Source organism: Equus przewalskii, chromosome 2 (assembly GCF_037783145.1).
Source record: "Equus przewalskii isolate Varuska chromosome 2, EquPr2, whole genome shotgun sequence".
Classification (NCBI taxonomy): Eukaryota; Metazoa; Chordata; class Mammalia; order Perissodactyla; family Equidae; genus Equus; species Equus przewalskii.
In genome coordinates, this window is record NC_091832.1 from 118,672,217 (window position 1) to 118,694,140 (window position 21,924).

Consider the following 21,924-nt stretch of genomic DNA (forward strand, 5'->3'; position numbering starts at 1 on the left):
TTTTCACATGTCGTGACATCATAAAATCTCTGCCCTCTATTGAAAAAGAAATTAACATTAACTGTAGTATTTATGTAAAGCTTTGGAAGGCAACTTTTACACCCAAATCAAACAATTTTTAGAGATTCTTTAATAACTAATACTTTGTTTCCTAAACTGGAATTCCTCTAGAAGTTAAGCAGATTATGTGAATGTGTAATGCTTTAATCAGTTACAAATATTAATCCACTGGACATCCTACTTAAATATGTACATATAATAAATGGAGTACAATATTTGAAGTAGATCTATATGCCTTGGCCTGCAGAGATCCACAGTATTGTTAAATTAAAAGAAGAAATTTCAAAAAACAGAAAATTGCTAATCGGATTTTTTGACAGGAATCTAATAAAGCAATTATTGAGAGTATGTCATAGAAGTGTAACAATACTGAATCTAAAGCAATACTACAGTTCATCTGGGTAAGTCAGCTTGTGAGAATAATGTAACTGGAAAATTCTAAGAAGGAATATACTGAATGGAATAGCTATACCAAATTGATAATGGAGGTTAGAAAATGTCGTCTATTTGAGCAATCTGATTTTCAGTTTTTAAGATGCCTTAGGAAGCAATAAATGTACAAAGCCAGGTAAACATTTTATAAAAAGTTTTACTTTGATCATAAGGTAATTGTCATGTCTAGTAAAGTAGCTTGTTATTGTTTTAATTTTTCTTCTTTTGTTTTTTATTTTAATTAATTCCTATTTTGTTTACAGATGTATTTCCACTGCACAAAATTTTCCACCTCTGGGATACCTTACTACTGGGGAATTCCTCTTTCCCCTTCTGTATTGGAGTAGCAATTCTTCAGCAGCTACGGGACCGGCTTTTGGCTAATGGCTTTAATGAGTGCATTCTTCTCTTCTCTGATTTACCAGGTATAATATAAATAGATGGAATCACTAAGTCATATTTAATTATAAGATAATGAGGCATTCTTATAGCGATTTGCAAAAATAATCACCCACGCCTTCAGAATCTCTTCTGCTTGAGCCTCATCATGCTTCTCCGGATTCTCTCTCTTACACTGCCTCTTCTGTGGCCCAGCATTGTAGATACAAAACTGGCTCATCGTAGCTCACTGTGGCTTACTTTCATGTCAGTGATGCCACCAAAAGGGAAAAAAACTGGGGGAATGACATATTTGCCTTTTTGCTTAGGACAGGCCTGTTTACCCTCAGTTGATAGGGAGTAAATAAAGGCCATTGGGAAGGTGTTTGAGATGCTATGTTTGTACAAAGGTGCAATTCACATGGAACTCTGCTCTCTCCCATCCATAGCTGCTTGCTACAAATTTGGCAGTTAGAAGAAAGGAAACACTGTCTGCTTAGGAGGGCAAGTCACACTGCGGGGAAATTCGATGTCATACAATGCGGGATAGCTACATATTAAGCTACATATTGTATCCTCAGGTGAGGAGTTTGTAAATCTAGGAGCTGAATGCTCAAGTGTAGGAATATGGAATGCAATGGTGGTCCAAGCTTTGATGCTGTGGTTGAAAAGATGAAAGTAACGTGGTCACGTAGGATGTAACAATCTGTGAGAGAAGAAAACTAAACTACATTTTTGCAGAAACCGAAATGGTTTTCCGGTAGAAAAATTCTGCTTTCTTCAGACAGCATTTCATCGGCTCCAACCTTCTGCTGAGTGTATCGCTGTTCTCCAGGTTTTCCAGCAGGCGCACGTGACTGCTGACGATAAACATACTTAAAATTATCCACGAGATAAATTTGCCTGAAAACCAAAGAGAGAGAGGTTCCTTAAGATTGTGTGTTTATGAAGCGCTCTCTAGAGGAAGGCCTGATTTTTATGTTTAGTGTATGATCTGCACCTGGCACTGCACCAGCTCTCTCTGTCGAAAATCTTCATGCGTTTTGGGGAAATAATAACAAAAATGCTTCAATTTATTTAAAACTTCTTCTTTCCCCTTCCCCCAAAATTAAAAATATCACCATCAGCTTTCTAATTTATCAAACTTTAATTAAAATAAATTACTTCTTATACGACCTAATAGTAGTTTAGTTCTTATATTATTTTTTTCTAGGAGATTCTTTATGAAGATCAAGTTATCTGTCCTTTTTTTTTTTTGCCTTTTGGTGTTGAACAGTAACAAATAAGCTAGTTTCACAAACTAGGAATACCGTCTGTACCCACAGATGTTTTCCTGTCATACTCGCCAAAGTAAACAGAGGATGATTGATTAGAATTAAAAGAATTTTGCGGGGGGGCTGGGCCCGGCCTAGTGGTGCACCAGTTAAGTTCGCACATTCCGCTTCAGTGGCCCGGGCTTCGCTGCTTCAGATTCCAGGCATGGACCTATGCACCGCTTGTCAAGCCGTGTTGTGGCAGGTGTCCCACATATAAAGTAGAGGAAGATGGGCACAGATGTTAGCTCAGGGCCAGTCTTCCTCAGCAAAAAGAGGAGGATTCGTGGTGGATGTTAGCTCAGGGTTACTCTTTCTCAAAAAAAAAAAGGAATTTTTTTGGTATGTTCTAAAAAAATATATATTAGGAATGCTGATTGTGCATTTTTGCATTTTCAAGTCAAGCGAAGTTAATGCTATTCCAATTTCATATATAAATATGCCAGTGAAACACTGGGGATGGAATCTGTTTTGTATAAACAGATTAGTAGTAACTCTGCTTATTGTTAAAATTTTTTCTGAAATCACAAAGTAAGAGTACATGTTTGTTAGAACTGACTCTTGAAAAGGTAAACTTTTGAAGTAGGGTGCCGTCTGTTGATGGAAGTTGCCTTGATCCTCAGTGTCATTATTCTGGCTCATCACTTGCTTGGTCACTGTATTTGATAACTGTTGGTGAAGAAAAAAGTTTATAGGAAAACTCTCACTGGAAAAAAAAAAAAAAGAAGAAAGGATGTAAATGCAGACTTTGCCCTAACTACACCTGCATTTGTTTTATTTGTAATTTCAGTGCACATATTTGGGATGTCTTTCTTAAACAGATCTAAACAGATATCTTTTTTTGTCATGTTGAGTCCCCTAACTGTACTTGATGCTTAAAGAAATTGGAAAGTGGTCATGAAAAGTCCTAAAAAGTGAATTCAGATGGATACACGCACAGACACACTAGGCGCCATTTCTAAGTGAGCTCCGCCATCACTGCCTGTGTGAATTGGGAGACTTCTGGTGTGGCTCTGCTGCTGCACGAGGGGCCTGCAGAATGAGGCAGATAGGAGTTCATATCCCAGCTCCGGCACACAGTGGCTGTGTGAATGCGGGCAAGTTTTTCATCTCACTGGAAAGAGAATCCTAAACATTATGAAAGTTTCAGTAAAATGGAGATAATAATAGCTGCTTTAGTGGTATGGTGAGCACTAAAGATAATATGCATAGGGCACCTGATACAAAACCTGGTACCAAGTATGCGTAACTGCTTTTTTAAAGTACATGTCATATTTAATATTTTAAATATGCAAAGAATGTGTAACATTCAGGCTTGTAAGTTCCTTCTTCTTTCTTTCTCCTCTTCTTCACCTTATACTAACCCTTTGATTCTTGAAGAGACAAGACAGCAGAAAGGCATTATTGTTTTTGCCCAAAATTTTTCCCATTTCTGTTCACTTGCAGTAGATAATACAGTGTGATGTTACATTCCGAGGAAGTACGAGTGGTGCTCAAAGTCCTTGACATGTATTGGTGTGTGAGTCATTTTCGTACTCCAGGAAATAATGGTAGATTGGTGCATCTGGCAGTTCTCAAACAATCTCAAAATAGTGGCAAGATATTTTGGAACAAACGGTGGGGTTGCCTTAGTGCCATTCAATAAGGTCTGTTGGCCACTGGGGTTAAGAGAACAGTTTCCATGGTTACCGCTCTTTCAGCCCAATTACAGGATGAAGTCTGTCAGCCTTCCACCTGCTCTCTCCAATATTATTCTGCTGTAGTGTCCATCTGGCTGATTTAAAACAAATTTTTTTTGAGGATACATCCAAGCAGTTTTCAAGATGAATAAGATAATCTGAATAAAACCAAAATGGTAATGATTTTAGAGTGGATTTGTAATAGCGGAGATGTTTACATGCTTTTTTGTTTTGTTGGTATATTTTCTTTGTACAGTTGAAAATTAATTCAGCGTATTTATGTCATTTTGTATGGCTGAAATAAATTTCTTAGAATGCGTATCTTTGTATGCTTGAGCATCTTCGAAGATAGGAATATTTAGAAGCAGAAAAGACCTTTATCTTAGAGAACGTGTAGAAAGAAACTGTGAAATCTGTGTGGAAGAACACTTAATTTAGTGTAGTAAATTAATGTAGTTAAAGTAAAATAGTTACTCTAACATTAAGAGCAAGAAATATGTATGTATAAACTATTTTAGAAGGAAATACTGAGTATACTGAAGAGACTTAAGCATACGAAAAGTTTCAAATCCTGTTTGCAGGAAGAAATTAGCATTTGGCTGAAAAATCTTAATTGTGTGATGTATGTTTTATTACAGAAGCTTAATTGGAAGTAAAAGTTTTAAATAAAATTTTAGAAGATTTCATTTCGGTATTACCTACGTATTTTACAATAGGATTCATTTTCAACACATACTGAAAAATACTGGTAGCATCTCACTGTTATGTAGCACTCCACTAGTTCCCCAAAATATTGTATTAGTGCCTTAAGTAGCTAGGAAAGGTACTTATCTATTCTCACTTAAAGCACTTTTGTAATGCAGGTTCTCATTATAAGCATAACGTGGAATATTTCATGAAACCAGTACATTTTTTTAGTAACATAGTTATGTGCCAGGTTGCCTAAGATCTATGATAAGAAATCCAGGCCATTTTTTTCAAATAACATCCAAATATGTTGAGACTGAAACAAAATGAGTCAAGTTATAAAAACTAAGAAATAGAGCAAAGTACTAAAATATGCAAACTCTAAAGGCAAGGCTCATTATTTTCCTGTTCATCCCCAAGATGGAATTGGATATTGATGAAGATGAGAAAGTAAGGAGAGAATGCAATTCAATTTGTGAAATTTCATAGATTTTAAGGTACTTTGGATGATCCCTGGGGTGGGAAAGGGAGAAAGAAGGGCAGTGAGAAGTGGTCTGGGTTTTCCATGAACGTTTTCCTGCTTTCATTTAGGGATAAATATAAATGAAATAAGGTTACCGTAATATTTATATGTAATCTTCCATTTGTAAACAGTGGCTCAAATTTTTAAAAACTATAAAATTTGAGCCAAGTATAATGCTTGTAGTCAGTATGCCACTAATTTGTGACTCCTTTATTAGATCAATATAATGATGATGAGTGCTACAGGCAGCAGTAGGAATTTATAACAGGGATGCTACCAAGACTGGGAGATTACAGAAACCTTCCTTAAGTAAGTGATGTTTAAGGTAATGTCTGAAATTAATTAAGTGACATTGGGCAGTGGGAAGTAGAAAGAGAGGGGAATCTTCTAGACAGAGGAAGAAAATACTCAAAACCCCAAACAACTCAAGGAATTGGAGTGTACTTAAAGCAAAAGGGAAAGTGACTAGAAAAGAGAATGGAGAGGTGGACAAAGGGTAATCCTGCAGGGTCTTGCAGGCACATCAGGGATATTTTAGAAATATATTCATAGAGATATTTTCTTTCTTTTCATTGTTTTTGAAAGAGTAAAAAGTGTCATCGAAAATAACGTCAGGTACCAAAATACAAATGCTATATGGATATTTGTTGAGCATTCTGGTCTCTGCATTCCTTTCAGGGAGCTCTGTCATGAGCAAAGCAGAAGATTCTTAACATAAGTGCTCCCAATAGTTATCTATAATTCCTTCTTTCTGGCTTGTAGCCAGATACAGGATGGAGAGCAGATTTATGAAGGAGTGGAGCAGTGGCAGTACACAGTTGTTCAGTGAGGTTCTGTATCGTCAGCCCTGTCAGATTTAGCACCACTTTACCTGAAGCTGAGAACCCATTAATTATTCACTTAATATTATTCCATTAATAATTTTCTGCTTGCAGCTACATGATGTTAATGCATGTCTATTGCTAATTCCATCTTCATGGAATTGCAAAAGGACAATCACAGTGGAAATTAAATATGGGGATTTTAGTTATGGTCTTCCTCTCCCCCACCACACCCATAAAAATTACATATTAACATTGAGATTTAGGTGGAATATTAAATTCTTACAAGTTTAAAATAGGTTAAAGGTAGATGAAAGAATAGTTTGTTTTTATTAACATGATTGCATAGTCACAGAAATAAAAGTTGTGGAAATTTGTTTTCAAAATCTCATTAGGTTATATCAGCCTTGTTTGTGGGGAAAATACTGCATTATTTTATGGAAAGGGGGAAAATTTGAACAGATGTTAGAATACATGACTTCCAAACTGAAAATAAATGTTCATGAAAAACGCAAAGCCTGTAGAATGACTGGTAAAGACTCAAATTCTGAGGTGATTCTATGAACTGGAAGAATTCTCTTAACACTGATCTAGTTGTTGATCTTGAAGCATACCACTAATTTTGCAAAATGTACGTAGCTCATAAAGTTAACAGAAAGGCTTCTTGTGTGTTGGGAACTGTAATGAAAAAGAAGGTCAGGGTTGATCAGAATGTTCTGCTTACCTTGAAAATAGAGAGTAGATTGTAGCACTAATGCATGTTAAACCTGATCCCAAGCTGTCAGGAGTCTGTGGGAAGGCTCTTCTCTAGAGGAGAGCTGCTTGTTTTATGATTGAGAGGTTTCTGCTCTCTCAATTTTTTGAGCAGTCCAAAAATTATAGTTTAGATCAGTTATTGAACATATTTTGTTCCAAAACACCAATGATGAAATTTGTTTTACCCTTGAGTATTTATATGTGCCTTGGGTTTGCAGAACACTTAAAGAAGGACGTTTTTCACTCTTAAAGTATATTAAAAGTAATCAACCTCAGAGACCTTTAAAAGTTAGAAACTGTGTTTAAAATTTCCCCAAGTATACTGCTGATGGATAGGTAAGAATGTAAGGACCAAAATATATCATACTTACAAGTGACGTTTAACATCCATTGCTCCATGCGTGTTTTGTAGTTTAATAATGTAATAATACTCATGGGACCTGTTTTCTTCCCCCCTCTACCTAGCCTTATGTGTCTATACAAAAATGAAAGTAACCTGATCTGCTGCCTGCCTTAAATGATGGTCTTCCATAGAATGGAAGGTAGCTTCTTACTACATGTCCCCTTGAAGTCTGCAGGGAGTGTGCTGAGTCAAACAAATAAAAATAACAACTAGTAGACCAGATTAGAGAAAAGAAGAGGAATGATTTGCCATGGTGCTCATAGGCTGTTTATTCAGTCTTATGTAACATAGAGGAAATAACTACAATTTTCTAACTTTTAATACAAGAAAGTACATTCAATTACTTTGAAAAATTCAAACCATTTCAATCCTTCCGTACAAACATTTATCAACCATATGAAAAATGCTTATTGAACTTGAGCACAAGGTTTGGTTAGTTGCCAAAAAAAATCAGACTCCTGGTTTGTTTCTGATTCCCTTCTAAGTGTAAAAGACAAAGAGAAAATGATGGCTGCCGCTGACCTGGTATGAAATCTTCCAAGCTGCCACATTGTTCTTTTCTCTGAAGTGTGCTGTGTGCTGTTATCAACACCAGTACTTTGCATCATAGTAGCTACTTACTCAGCTGCATAAAGACAATTATGTTAAGAATAGAAAACAGTGTAAGTATCCATATATCAGAATGCTTATTGCATTTCCTATTTATTTCTCACTTCATTGTAGACGTTAAGCAGCAGAGATGATAGATGCTTAGCAAAATGTGCCAGTAATTGCATGCACGTGTCATGCATTTGAATGGCTGAGTGAAAGTAGGAACCCAGTAAGATATTGTACCATCCTTTTCCCCCTCCACTACATAACCAAGATTGTGTTTTTAAAATATGTTCATTCATTCATTCAACAAACATGTACTGACTTCCTACTAGGAGTGTGTGTGTGTGTGTGTGTGTGTGTGTGTGTGTATGTATGATTAATAATTAATTTTATTACAGTTTCTCATTTCTTTGTACTCACCCAGAGCATTCACACATAATTATTTAAAGATGATCCAATGGTACCCTGTAACTATGGCTGACACTTCTAACTTGTGTTATCCTATTACCTCCTGCTTCCAATAAGTTACTTGATTGGCTCGTCCACTAGTTCTTTAATTCAGTGAGGGAGTTTAACTTCCTTCTGAGAACTGCTCTGTAGAATCAGGATTTGGATTCCAGTGGGATGTTAGGCGTGTGGATGTGTTCCTGTACCTTAACTGAGGTAGGAGGTGGGAGCAAGTCAGGGAATGGGTGAGGGGCATGCTGCTAGGAAAGAGAGAGAGTAAAGTTTTAGATCTGTGTCGCAGGTGTTTATGGGGCACCTAGCTTGAGAAGCTAAGGCACTATTGGAGATTTGGGGTGACAAAATGACAAGTATAATTTGAAGATTAGTCAGAGACTAAAATTTTCTCTGATATCCTTGCTTTTGTCTCCCCTGTTATCTTTGGGTTTCCCTAGAGACTCCTTCTTAAGTAAGGTCTGAGATGTGCAGTTCTTTCAGTTGTATTCCCCTTTGTATGGGAGCCCTACTGATGTAAAGGAAAACTGTAGGGAAGGGAAAGTGTTCTGTATTCCTGTCCTTAGGTCTCAGTCCTGTGCCCCTGCGCCGTGACCTTTGCAAATGCTTGCTAGTGCCTGCCCCGGTTCAGTTCAGTGAGACAGGAAGGCTAGAGTGGGCTGGACTTGAGTGTTTCCCTTCCCCCAGTCACTTAGGCTCAGGTAAAGTAGTTTCCCTGGAGGGCAGGCCTTGTTAAGGAGAACACAATCTCTGGGCATATTTTTAAATGGCTGCTTTCCCACTCTCCCTGCTGGAAACGCAAAGGGATTTTTTGTGATCTTCATGATGTTTGAAGCATGAATTGAACTAAGAATATGAAAAGGAGCACATAACAAGGACAAATCATCCAAAAATATCACACACATTAATAGTGGTGTCAGTAAGGCTGAACTCCAATAAATGTGGGCTTATGAACAATACCGGATTTAGAACAAAAAGGCAAGGCAGGAGTAGACTTACTCTTGGGCAAACGTTTGACCGTATTTATCACTGAGACTCACCAATTCTGCTGGAGTGTTTTTGAGCTGTGAAGCAACTGAAGTGGATGACCTTAAAATAAGTCAGTTTATTCATTCAGCATGTTTAATAAATGCAGTTACATGCCAGACGCAGTGCTATGTCCTGGGACCATAAAGGTAAGACACAGTACCAGCCATGTAGGGGGATGAGGAGAAAGCACTGGAGGCCTTAAAAATAGCATAAGGATGAGACAGAGATGTGCAACTGCATGACCATCTTGGTGTACGAAGGACCCTAACAGACTGACTGGAGGGCAGGATGGGAGAGAGATGCTGGAGCTGGTGGGCTGGGGTAACAGTGCTGATGGGGGTGATAAATACTGGTGGATAGAGGCCTGAATATGGGCACCTTGCATGCCATGCTGAGAAATTTGAACTTTATTCTATATGCGATTGGAAAGTCTAAGCAGAAAAATGACATGATCAGATTTATATTTTAGGAAAATGATTCTGAGAGTAGTGTGGAGAATGGATTGGACACTTCTAAAATGTTACACTTCTAAGCAAAGAGAGCAGCTGGCCTGGGACGAGTTCAAGAATATGGTGAAAGAGTACCTAGTGAATTTAGATCTTTACCAAGATAATTTACACAACAAAGTCCTCAGAGAACTTTCAGATACTGTTTCTCTTTAGCACCTGTAAAATCTTAGTAAGTTGCCGTCTCACTGCAGATTTCGTGTGTTCTGGAATCCTCTTTATCTAGTAGTAACATTCTATCCATATATTCCTGGGACTAGAGATGATACTCATTACAAACACTCTTAAAATGTGGACCAGTGAGTTACTCAAGATTATTGGGTCTTTCTTTGGAAGACCTTAAATCTATGCTTATTTACCCACTGTAATGTACTTCATCTCGGTACATTTAATGGTGATGGAGGTGCTGTCAACCTGAGGATGTCAAGGAGCACTGTCCTTGTAATTTACCTTGTAGAGAATGCTTCATGATATGCATATTTCATTCCATTCACCTTGTTTTCTATTAGAAAGATAAACAACTTTATAGTTTTTTGTCTGTTCGGCAGTGAAAGTTCCATTGTATTATTATTGGCATGTTATCATGTCATAGAACATCCATACCTAGAATACTTCTCAACTTCTTTTTATAAATAAATTCTTTCTGTCAAAAAATATTCATTGTTAAGACAGGTAGATTAATAGGTTGCAGATCACCCTTATGGTTTTGGATGTTAATGAAATTATTCAAATGCTCAAAAGTTTTTAATAGTATAATAAATGATGCTGTGTAATTGCACAGTTAGTATATAACCCCAAACCTAGCCTGTCCATTCTAATCCAGCTGAAAATTTCACACACACAAAAGAAAACTTTACAGGAAAAAAAGGTACGCAGACCTTGGATTGAAGAATTGAACCTTTTATCAGTATGAAATGTGCCTCTTGATCTCAGTAATACTCCTTGCCTTGGAATCTGCTTTGTGTGATATTAATGTAATCACATGAGCTTTCTCATGCTCTCATGCTTAGTCCTTATATGGTATTTCTTCTCTATATTTTTTTCAACCTGTCTGTGACTTTAAACTTAAATATTTAAATTTAAAAATATTTTAAATATATATTTATATTCTGTCACTTTAAATTTAAACACTATGTATTTAAAATGTATCACTTGCAGACATATAGTTGTCCAGACACATAGACATGTAATTTACACATATAGTTGTTTCTTGCTTTGTTTATCCAGTCTGATGTTTACTCCCTTTTAAATAGAGTGTTTAGTCCATTTACCTTTAATGTGATTATTCATATGGTTAGTTTATTTCTAGTGCCACATCTGCTGTGTTTCTCTTCTTCCTTTTCTGACTTCTTTGGGTTAATTAAATATTTTTAACATTTTATCTTAATACCTTTGTTGACTTTTAGTTTAGCCTTTTGAATTCCTTTTGGTTATTGCTCTGGGGACTATGATCTGCATCCTTAACTTACCACGGTTTACATAGAGTTGATGTGGTACAGACACACGCTACATAACGACATTCAGTCCACAACAGACCACATGTATGATAGTGGTCCCATACAGTTAATACCATACAGCCTCGGTGTTTGGTAGGCTGTACCATCTAGGTTTATGTAAGTACTCTCTATGATGATCACACAAGGAGGAAATCACCTAATGACACATTTCTCAGAACGAATCCTTCTTGTTAAGTGATGCGTGACTGTGCAATTTTATGGAAAATGTAAGAACTTTGCAAAAATTTGATTCCATTGACCTTCCATATCTTGTGGCATTGTTGCTATACATTTTACATCTATGTTTGTAATAAACTCCACAATACAATGTTGTTATTTTGACTTTAAATAGCTAGTTGCCTTTTAAACATATTGAGAGAAGCAAAAAGTTAATCTTTTGTATTTACCACCATATTTTCCATTATCATTGCTCTTCATTCTTTCCTATAGATTTGTGTTTTCTCTTTATTTTTGGTATTTAGCAGGTTGACTATGTTGTGCTCCTGTGTAGTTCTCTTTGTATTTATCTTGCTTTTAAGAGCTTTTAGTAAATTTCCACTTCAGATAATGTACTTTTCTGTTCTAGTATTTCAAGTTGGTTCTTTTTTATTGCTTAGATTTCTCTATCCATTCATTTTGACTATATTTTACTTTAGGTCCTTGAACATATTTATAGTAATTACCTTAAAGTCCTTGTCTGCTAATTCTGATTCTGGATCATCTTGATTATAGGTTACATGTTTCTGCTTTGCATATCTAGTTTATTACATATGGGGTTTTTTGTTTTTTGTTTTTTGAGGAAGACCACCCCTGAGCTAACTGCTGCCAGTCCTCCTCTTTTTGCTGAGGAAGGCTGGCGCTGAGCTAACATCCATGCCCATCTTCCTCTACTTTATATGTGGGACGTCTACCACAGTATGGTGTGCCAAGCGGTGCCATGTCCACACCCAGAATCCGAACTGGCAAACCCCAGGCCACCAAAGCGAAACGTGCGCACTTATCCGCTGTGCCACCAGGCCGGCCCCACATATGGGATATTGATAAACATACATTGTAAGAAGTGTGGATTTTATCATCTTTCTTTAGAGTATTGAGTTTTGTTCTGCTAGACAGTTAAATAACTGGTGGGTTCTTTGGTTCATGTTTATTTAGTTTTATTCTTTGTTAAAGTGGGTGTCTTAATTTTTTACTCAATCCAAGAATGCAGCATCTCCAGGTTCTTAACTAAATACTCAAGGTGCTCAGTGGAAACACTCTGACAAGACAACTCCGCCATCTCTCAGCAATTGGTCATCTTTATGATCCCTCAGCACTTAGTACTATGCCTGGACTATGGTGAGAACTCACTTTAGTTCAGTGTAAGTAAAGAGACTCCAGGGGCCCTTATGGACACAGTGGTGTGAAGAAATAATATTTAAACCTAAGATTGCAAATTGTTAACTCGTATAGTCAACTTCATTTCAAAAGCTGGATTGTGAATGGAAAATTTGGGCACTGTAGATGATCTCTAGTTATAACAACTCTGAATCACTTTTAGAGTTTACAAAGCTTTTTAAATTTTTTATCTTGTGTAAATATCACAACTATGTTAGGTAGATTTTCTTATTCCCTCCATTTTACTCTTGAAATACCTGAGACACAGTGATGTTGTGGAATGCTCCTTGTGATATGTGAGCTAGTAACTAGCATTTGGAGCCCAAATCCAGTGCTTGTCACCATCCATGGGAACATGGTATTTGCTTACAAAAGTAGAATTTTCCACATCGGCAGTTTCAAATGGCTCAGTCTCATAGCTTCAGAAGTACAGTTCTGACTTCCTAGGAAGCTCATTTTTAACAAGAATGATGATAGCTGATGTTAGATAAAACCCTCAGGTAACATACTGATCATTTCTTTTCTTTCTGCATGTGTTAGTCCTTTCTTAGTGAACAGCAAGTAAAAACTTGACTTTTAAAAATTTTAACCTATTTTAAATATAAAACATTCTCTCTACAACATCTCTTATTTAAGCAAGCCATGTTTTATAGTTGTGGTTTGGATACACAAAATAATTTATTTCCTATCCTTAGCAGTTCTCCTGGCTATTTATTCACTAGCTGCCTCACAGAGACAACTTTGAGCTTATTATCTCAAACAAAGGGTGGTATGGAACAACAAGCACACTGTTGTTAACTACGCATGAGAACTTTAGAGAGGGAAAGGAGTGCTTCAGTCAAATTGCCCAATATAGTAAACGTCCTGGGTAAACCAGGGTACTCCAAAGTGGCTTCAATAGCCTCTTTGTCATGTGATTACAGGATTAGGATAAAATTATTATTTTAATTCTTCCAAATCCAGTTTTCATTTTATGTCCTGTAAAATGCAAGGGGATTTTTTTTTTTTTAATGATAGTATTTTTTGGCATTGGAGTTTACTTTGCATGTGGATGAAAAGTCATAATTTGTTACCCCAGCCAAGAGGTAAATCAGGTTGTAATACAGCGATGAGATGATTACAGATTTTTAACTTTTTCCATTAGTTTGGGGAAAAAAACTTTAAACAAAAAATGCCTTTGGAGCTATCTACGCTGCCATTTTTACCGATGTCACTCCTGTCCCTGTTTTTTGTTCTTTTAATTAATAGATTTTACTTTTTTAGAGCAGTTTTAAGTTTATAGAAAAATTAAGCAGATAGTACTGAGAGTTTCTGTATTTCCACTCCTCTCTGCTCCTAATTTCCCCTATTTTTAATATCTTCCCTTAATATGTTAAACTGGTACAACTGTTGAACCAATATTGATACAATATTATTAACTAAGGCCCATAGTTTACATTAAGGTTCACTGTTTGTGTAGAACAGCTCTGCAGCTTTTGACAAATGCATAATGTGATATTCACCACTACAGTATTATACAGAACGGTTTCAGCACCCTAGAATTCCCCTGTGCTTCATTCCTCCTCCCCCACTCCCCCTACTCCCAAACCCCTGGCAACAGTGATCTTCTTACCATCTTTGGTTTTGCCTTTTCTGGAATGTCATGTAGTTGGAATGACAGAGTATGCATTTTCAGACTTTCTCCTCCATGTCTGCTCATGGCTTAACAGGTCATTTCTTTTTATCACTGAATAATATTCCAAGTTTTTGAATTTTGAAAGATAAAAAAGAATATTTTTTAAAAGGCAATCTCTTTCTAAGAGACATCTCTCAAGTGCAAAATGAAAAATTAGCCTGTATTTTGTTTGGGTTTAAAACCAGAAGGCAGACTAACTGGGATCGAAGGCTGATAACTTTTTTTATTTCAGTTAAAGTGCTGAAATCTTTCATGCATTTCATATATCTGAGTTTGTCTGTAAAACCCTTGAGTCCCTGCTGTGTGCTGGAATAATCTTAGTTATTCCTCATAACACTCCCAGGAATTCAGTAATAATTCCCTATTTTATGATTGAGAAAAGAGAGGCAGAAAAATGGGTAGGCCAGAGCCATCCAGCTGGTAAGGAATTGAATCACTGATGGTGCTGCTGCCCAGGTTGGTGCCCTTTTCAGCATGTGGTGGTTGTACTGCTCTCTGAGCAGATATCTCCCTGCCCCTTTGCAGGCCTGGAGCTGGACCTGGGCCAGGTTTGAAGCCCGCCCCGCCCATCTCCTAACTCCATTTCCCGCCCTTTGTGAATCAGAGCCTTTAAAGTTGGAAACTTTTCCAATTAAGAATGACAAATTCTATATGTATGTTTATCTGTCACGAATGTGACAGTAAAGGAGCGAAAAAACTCTAATTCTAAGAACAAAGAGAATGTCAGAAGTGCACTAGTAGACAAGAAGTGTCGGCAAATACTTGGAAGACAGACAGCAGTTACATCAGCAGTAACCCACTTAAAAAAGCAAGGAAAACCGAAACCTTCCTGCAAGGACGGTACCAGCAAGAAGCAAGCCAGATCTTGATGCAGGGCACCAAAACATCTCAGGAACTGGAAGTGAATGAAAAATGAGAGAGAACCAGAGAAGAATCAGTTGAATCTGTGCCTAAGGAAAAGTTCATTTCTCCCACCCCAAAGATCTTTGCTCCCACCCTGCTAGCCAAGAGTCTACTCCTCTGCACCCAGCAGGAGACTGGAAGACAGGGCCACATCCAGGTTTAGCAGCGTGAGTGTGGGGAGCTGGCCCTCTTTAAGAAGAGGATGTAAATTACAGTACAAGAGTAGTCCATAAAAGAATACTTAGAATGAGATCACAACAAATCACAAAACAGGAAAGTAACATATTTTTATTAAGTGTCTGACCTCTGTATTCCTCCCTTTTTGCTTCATACTCATTGATCACCTCTTCATATGACAATAATTGTACCATGTTTTCTATAGAGAAAACAGACCATTGGTCTTTGCACTGGCGGAGCTGGTTGAGATTCGTTTTCACTGTTGGTGGTAGGAACGCACAAAGCGTGTGACTTAACATGAGTGTACCCTCCGTTTGTGGTGATGCTGCAGGTTTGTTTCCTATAAACATGAAAATGCTACTTTATGAAATGCCTATCAAAAAAGAAAAAGGAAGTTAATGATGCGCTTATAATTGTATATATAGCATTGTCAAGTATATGCCTGGAAGCAGAGTATGTCTTTTGATCAGGCATCAATGAGAACCAGATTCTTTGCTTATAATTTTACATGTTTAATGTTTGGAAGAATTTTTTGGCTTGATTTTTGTCTGTGTACATTTCAACTATGTTTCTCCTACTCATAAACTTCTGGTGCTGGGACACATTCATACTGCATTACAACTTCTGCTCCTGTGTTCCAGGAAGTCATTCCTAGAGCTAGCAGTGACTTCAGTATACTGTCAGAGATGAACAAAGCCAGACACTAAAGTGATGAGGACAGGTTTTAATCAGTAATAACTGTTGCAATAAGGAATAGTCCAGCATGAATTAAATCAACTTCAATTTTTAGAGAGGTGACTGGGCATTTTTAAAGAGAGAATGAAGGAATAGGGAAAGAGGTGACTAGGGACTTAAAAGACTAAAGGAAGTGGAAAACTACAGAAAACGAGAAGGGGGGCATTTGTCCATTGAAACCCATCTGAATCTGCTCCCTGGCATTTGCTGAAGTCGGGATCCATCTTCCCACAGAGGCAGGGACACGGGCTCTATCTTCAGGTGTTGGCTGGGGCAAACAGTGAGTTCTTTTGGTAGTCTTGGCTTTTCTCAGGCATCCACTTTAAGGTGGGCTGGGGTCATCCAAGGGATGTGGCCTTGAACACTTATAAACTATGTTAGTGATTTGTTCAATTCTTTCTAGGCCAGGGTTGAGGCATAATCAAGAAAGGGCTTAGAGGAGCCTGGCTAGAGTTTGATAAAGAGAAAATCTTTGTCATTACCCAAAAGTAACTTTAAATCACAGAAATATGTCCCATTTAACCAAACTAAATATACCTCTAATTTAGCTTACTCTTGGTTATAAAGTGTCCACAGCCACCGTAATGTTGCCCAGCACAAGAGGAAGTAGAATGGAGGAAAAGTGGTGTAAGTAAAGACAGCAGTCTTCACTGATTGTGGTGTAAATATCTTTACTTTTGCAAATTATACAAAACATGACCATGGAAACTGTAAATTTAGAGGGGTATTCTTTGTAGTAAAAGAATCAGAGAATCTCAAGACTCAGAATCAACAGCACAGCAGAGAGCAGGAGTGAGGGAATGTATGTACTTAGAATCCCCAGTCCCCTTCCTGGTCAATTCCCAGAGTGCTGTCAAGGATTAGTTTAGACATATCAGAGAATTATTCTCTGGAGAGATGGCATTCCCCAGAAGGAGAAATACCTTACTTGGGGGTCCCCCAACAAACGACCATGCCCCCAAGTCACCCTGTAGTGAGGCCACCATTCCCAAGCCCTGCCCACATAGACAGACCTTCCAGTCCGATTTTTAGTGCTGTCCTTTTAACTGCAGAGAGTCACGGATCACCAGCCTCGAAGGAAAGCCTCCAGCAAGCAGACTCAGACCCACACAAACTAAACACAGAAATAGATTCAGAAAGGTAATTATGAGAAGGTGTTGCAACTCCAAAAGGTCAGGGTTTTTTTAACTAGCGAAGAACAGAAAAGATTTACTGAAAATTAAAAATGTGGAAATGCAATGAGCTTTATAATAAAGAGTTGGATGATGAAGCTTAGGAAATCTCTCAGGGAGTAGAACGAAAATAGAGATGGAAAGTCAGAGGAAAAGGGAAAATTACTAGAAAATCAGTTCAGAGTTTTCGAGATTCTTCTAATAGAAGAAAGAAGAGAAAAAACAGAAAGAAATTATCGCAGACATCAAGCAAGAACTTTTACTGTAACTGAGGGGTTACGAAAGGACCGTCAAGTGTCTAGCACAGTTAAATCATACCCACTTCCATAGATCCGTAAGAAATTTCAGAACACCAGGGCTCCTGAAAGTGGTCAGGAAGGGAGAGTATCACATACAAAACATCTCAGTGAAAACTGCGTCAGACTTTCTCAGAAGACAGTGGAGCACTGCCTTTCACAACGCTGAAGGAGGAAAATTCAACCCTAGAATGCTATGCCGAGTTCAGTCATCAGTCCCGGGCAGAATATGTATATTAAAAGACTTGGAAGATTCCAGACTAATTTTCTCTCTGTGCACCCTTTCTTGGAAGTACTGGAAAATATGTTCCACCAAAATGATGGAGCAAATCAACAAAGAGTAAATAATATCTTACCCCCCAAATTAGGGATCAAATGCAGGAGAGCTCAAAGGGAATTAGATGATGGTAAGACAAGCGCCAGGACAGTATCTGTTCACTGGGCCTAGGAAGCAATTCAAGGCCATTACAGCAAGAGGAGAGAGATCTTTTCTACCTACCCTCTTCCAAATAAACAGGAGGTGTGTTTTATCATTTTGAAAATAGTTCAGTATTTCTGAGAGATACCATAGTAATGGATGAGGATAAAGAAACCGAGATTTAGAGAAATTATTTCTTGCAGGGTCACAGATTACCTCATGGAGCTTGGAATCAAACCTGGGAAATCATAATCCAGGGTACATGTTTTATTCACAATGCATTATATCAAAATTATAATGCAAAATAGAAAACAGTAGTGCGCTAGGATGAGCGATTACTTCTTAAGAATAATTACATGTTTTAATATACAGTTTAGAAGAGATTGTGCATAATATTTTGGTTATGATAAAGTGCCTTGGCAGGATTTTGTGGTGGAGAGGTGACATGGGTCAAGTGAATGGAGAGTGGGGTATCTGTCAGTACTGATAATCAGGGTGGAATCGGGGTGGATGCCAGCAAATTCTCAAGATTCACTGCAAGCCTCTCATGGTATTGGTAGAGTGTTTTGGAAGCAGATACAAATGGCTTTTCCCTTACCAGTGATTCAAGGACTGAAATACAGCCTCTGATCTGGACCGTTGACTTGACTTCAAGCTCTTGCTGGGGACAGATGAATCAAACTGACTTGAGCACTGCACATGCAAAATCTGTGGTCCAAAATTCTTTTCTTTTGGAGATTAAACAGTGTTAAGTGGATAAACCTTTTTAAGATGACGGGATTTTCTGTCTTTAGATGCAAATTTTTATCTTAATCATATTACTTGGGAATTTTCTAAAATGAATTGAGCGTATCTCTTCTAAAGTGGAGTAGAAGTATCTCAGACTTTGATTTTTCTTCTAGTTGGTGTCTGTCTTCTGCTCTTTGTGGAATACCAGGTTGATACTATGTTATAGAGCTGTTTAAAAAACACGTTTCACTATATTGACCATTGCTTAAATAAATAAACCTGTGTCTCAAAACATGTTAAACTCTGCTTTATAGATTTTATGCTAGGAATGGCATGTGGGGTGATGAAATCTGAGGTCTTTGTGTAGCCATGGAAGTAACCAGCTGTGAAGTTGGCAGGCATCACTGACAGCAGATAAAGGAATGCTTCATTGAGTAACTGGTCTTTCCGGACTTGCTGGCCATATCCCAGATCTAAATGAATTGAGAATAAAAGATGCCTTATAACCCTCGCGTAACTTCAGACATTCTACTCATGACTTAACACGTTAAATCACTTAGCTTCCTTATGTCTTAGTTTCCTCATCTTCAGCAGAAATGAGGGGGATTAAAATACTTGTCTGCAACAATCATCGTAAGAGTTAAATGGGCGGAATGAAAGTATACAAGGCCTGTCACGTCACAGATGCTCCATAAGTGTCCATTCCCCTCCACTTCTCCAAGGGTTTTCTGCCTTACAAAAGCAGACAACTCTAAAGGCATAACTCACGTACCATCCACAGGATTGGCTTAAATGCCTATGTCCTTTTCACCTTATATATAAGCTCCTTATTTCAAAAAAAGAAATAAGGAACTTATCCCTTTGTAGTTTCAAACATGTATATTTTTCTCCATTGCTTGTCTGAGCTGACACGCTTGGACTTTTGCGGAGGAAATGAAACTATCTGCCATTTACTTACGGTAGGAGTGTAGAAAGGGAAAAGCTAGTCCGTGCCGAACTCCATCCTAGTCAATGTCTTGAATTTTTACTGCCTCTCTGTGATCTGTCCACTTTCCCCATATAGGAATAGCTTACTGTCCATCAGGAATATTGACCTCCTAAAGAGCTGTAGTCTCATCAAAATACACAAACGATAACTTGGAGCTGTAATAATCTTCCTATGTATATTACCTCTGTATCAAAGACCTTTCCAGTCATAAATATGCTGGTTAATATCTACCCTATTTTTTTACTGACATCTTTTCTAATTAGTTATTTTAACCATATTCGGATATATGCATTTAGGAAAATTGTGTTTTTACATAAACATTGCAATCTAAATTCCGTATGTTTGATTTTTCTTAAATTTTCTATCTAGAAATTGACATTGAACGCTGTGTACGAGAATCAATCAATCTATTTTGTTGGACTCCTAAAAGTGCTACTTACAGACAGCATGCTCAGCCTCCAAGGCCGACTTCTGATGGCAGTGGAGCCAGAAGTTCGACTCCTTATTTCTCCACTGAGTGTGCAGACCCTCCAAAAACAGATCTGGTATGTATGCAGATTTAATTTGCAAACTCTAAAGGAAGATGGATGTTAAAATTCATATGCTGTAGTATCGTTATTGTTCATAATAATGTAATCACAAATGTCCTTGTAACGTAGCTATTTTCTAATATACGATCATATTCATGCAACGATTTCAGAAAACCTTTATGTCTGTTTAGTTACACAGTTGGGAAGATTGTTTTGACATATTCCTTCAGGTAGCAGGTTTCACTTTTTTCCTATGCAATCATAGTTTCTCTTTATATATCAGCTTGTTACATAGTGAGAGAATTACAGAAGCAAAGGAAGAGTTATAAAAATAGAGAAAGACTAAGAGTTGTTAATAGAATAAGAATTTGCCATTATTGGTTTTTGGTTGACAAAAGAAGTAGCATTTTGAAAAACTGTCATTCAAGGTTTTCAACATTGTTATTCTTTCTAAACACATGGCTTTATAAATACAGCCTACTAAGCTTTCAGCTTTAATAATTCATATATTTCAAACATTCCGGTATTACCACAGTATCTTGTTTCCTTGAAAGTGAATTTCAATTAATATGTATATAGAGTTCTTTAGGTACCTTAATAATTTAATAGGATAGGCTCTAACTTGTAAAAAGTAGCATTTTAATGATAAAACATTCCAAAATTTTCTTTCATGCATGTTAAACAGTAAATTTTGCAGCTAGATATTTTTGTAACTGGGTGTTTTTGCAAAAATTTGCAATTTCCACCTCTTTGCACTTTCTGTGATTTTCGTGTTCCCAAATATATGAGAGCATCCATGTTTTCACGTTTTCCCGTCATGATCAAATTGTATTTGTTAAAGACAGTTAGAAGCATGACTCTTATTGTGGTTGAATACAAAGCAGTTTTAGTAATCACAGCCTCTGCCTCCAGACATATAGACAATAAAGAAAAAAACAGCTACATGAATATATGTGAAAAATTATAAGACATTTCAAAGCATCCTAAGAGATAAGAATAAAATGAGAACCTACACTAGTAAGTAAATATTTGCCTTACAGTTTTCCAAAAGTAGATGAGGCCTCCCCAGGAGAACGGAGTTCTCAAAACAGTGGGAGTTGTCCAGCAGACCGTTTTATTGCCATCTAATGGATTTTGGTACAAGAACCCACTTATCAGCTAAGGATTGTTCTAGATGACCTGTAAGATAGCTCGAAACTTTGAAATTCAACAGTTCTATATAAAAATTTATTTCATAGTTTTCTTCCTTTCAGATTTTAAAATGTATTCTCTTCATAGCAGAAAAACATTAGTTCTCATCTTCATATAAGAGAGATATCCTTTGGCATATGAGCAGTTTTTAGGAAACCATAATAGTGTATGATGAAGGAAGGAGGAGGTGATTAAGCATAGAAATCAATATAATAAGGCTGAGTTGGAAGTTTGAAAAATTAAGTAAAAATAAAGATATAAGAGAATTAATAATATCTGAACACTTGGTGTCTGCTTGAAAATACACTGGGTTTTCTCATGCAGATATGTCATTTAATCCTCACGAGAACTCTAACGAAGTGCACGGTTATCCCTATTCTATAACAGGAGCATGAAACTAAACCCAGAAAGGGATCAGTAGTTTATACAGCTAGGAAATAGTAACTGCAAAATTGAGCCCCAGGTCTTTATGACATCACAGGATGCGTTCTTTTTTTTTTTTTAATTGAAATATACTTCACCTTTAATACCATAAATTTCACCCTTTTAAAGTATAAAATTCAGTGGTTCTTAAGATATTCACAAAGTTGTGCAGCTATC

The 21,924-nt window shown here is 37.2% G+C and overlaps 1 protein-coding gene across 14 annotated transcripts in view; it reads left to right on the top strand.

Annotated features, from left to right (window-relative positions):
* TBCK (TBC1 domain containing kinase) overlaps positions 1-21,924 on the top strand; it is a 198,734-nt gene that overhangs the window by 105,666 nt on the left and 71,144 nt on the right. For all 14 annotated transcript variants that reach the window (XM_008512803.2, XM_070611788.1, XM_070611791.1 and 11 more), the window contains 2 exons: positions 756-917; positions 19,973-20,148. In XM_008512803.2, the coding sequence (XP_008511025.2) occupies positions 756-917; positions 19,973-20,148 (338 nt within the window). The remainder of the gene's footprint in view (positions 1-755; positions 918-19,972; positions 20,149-21,924) is intronic.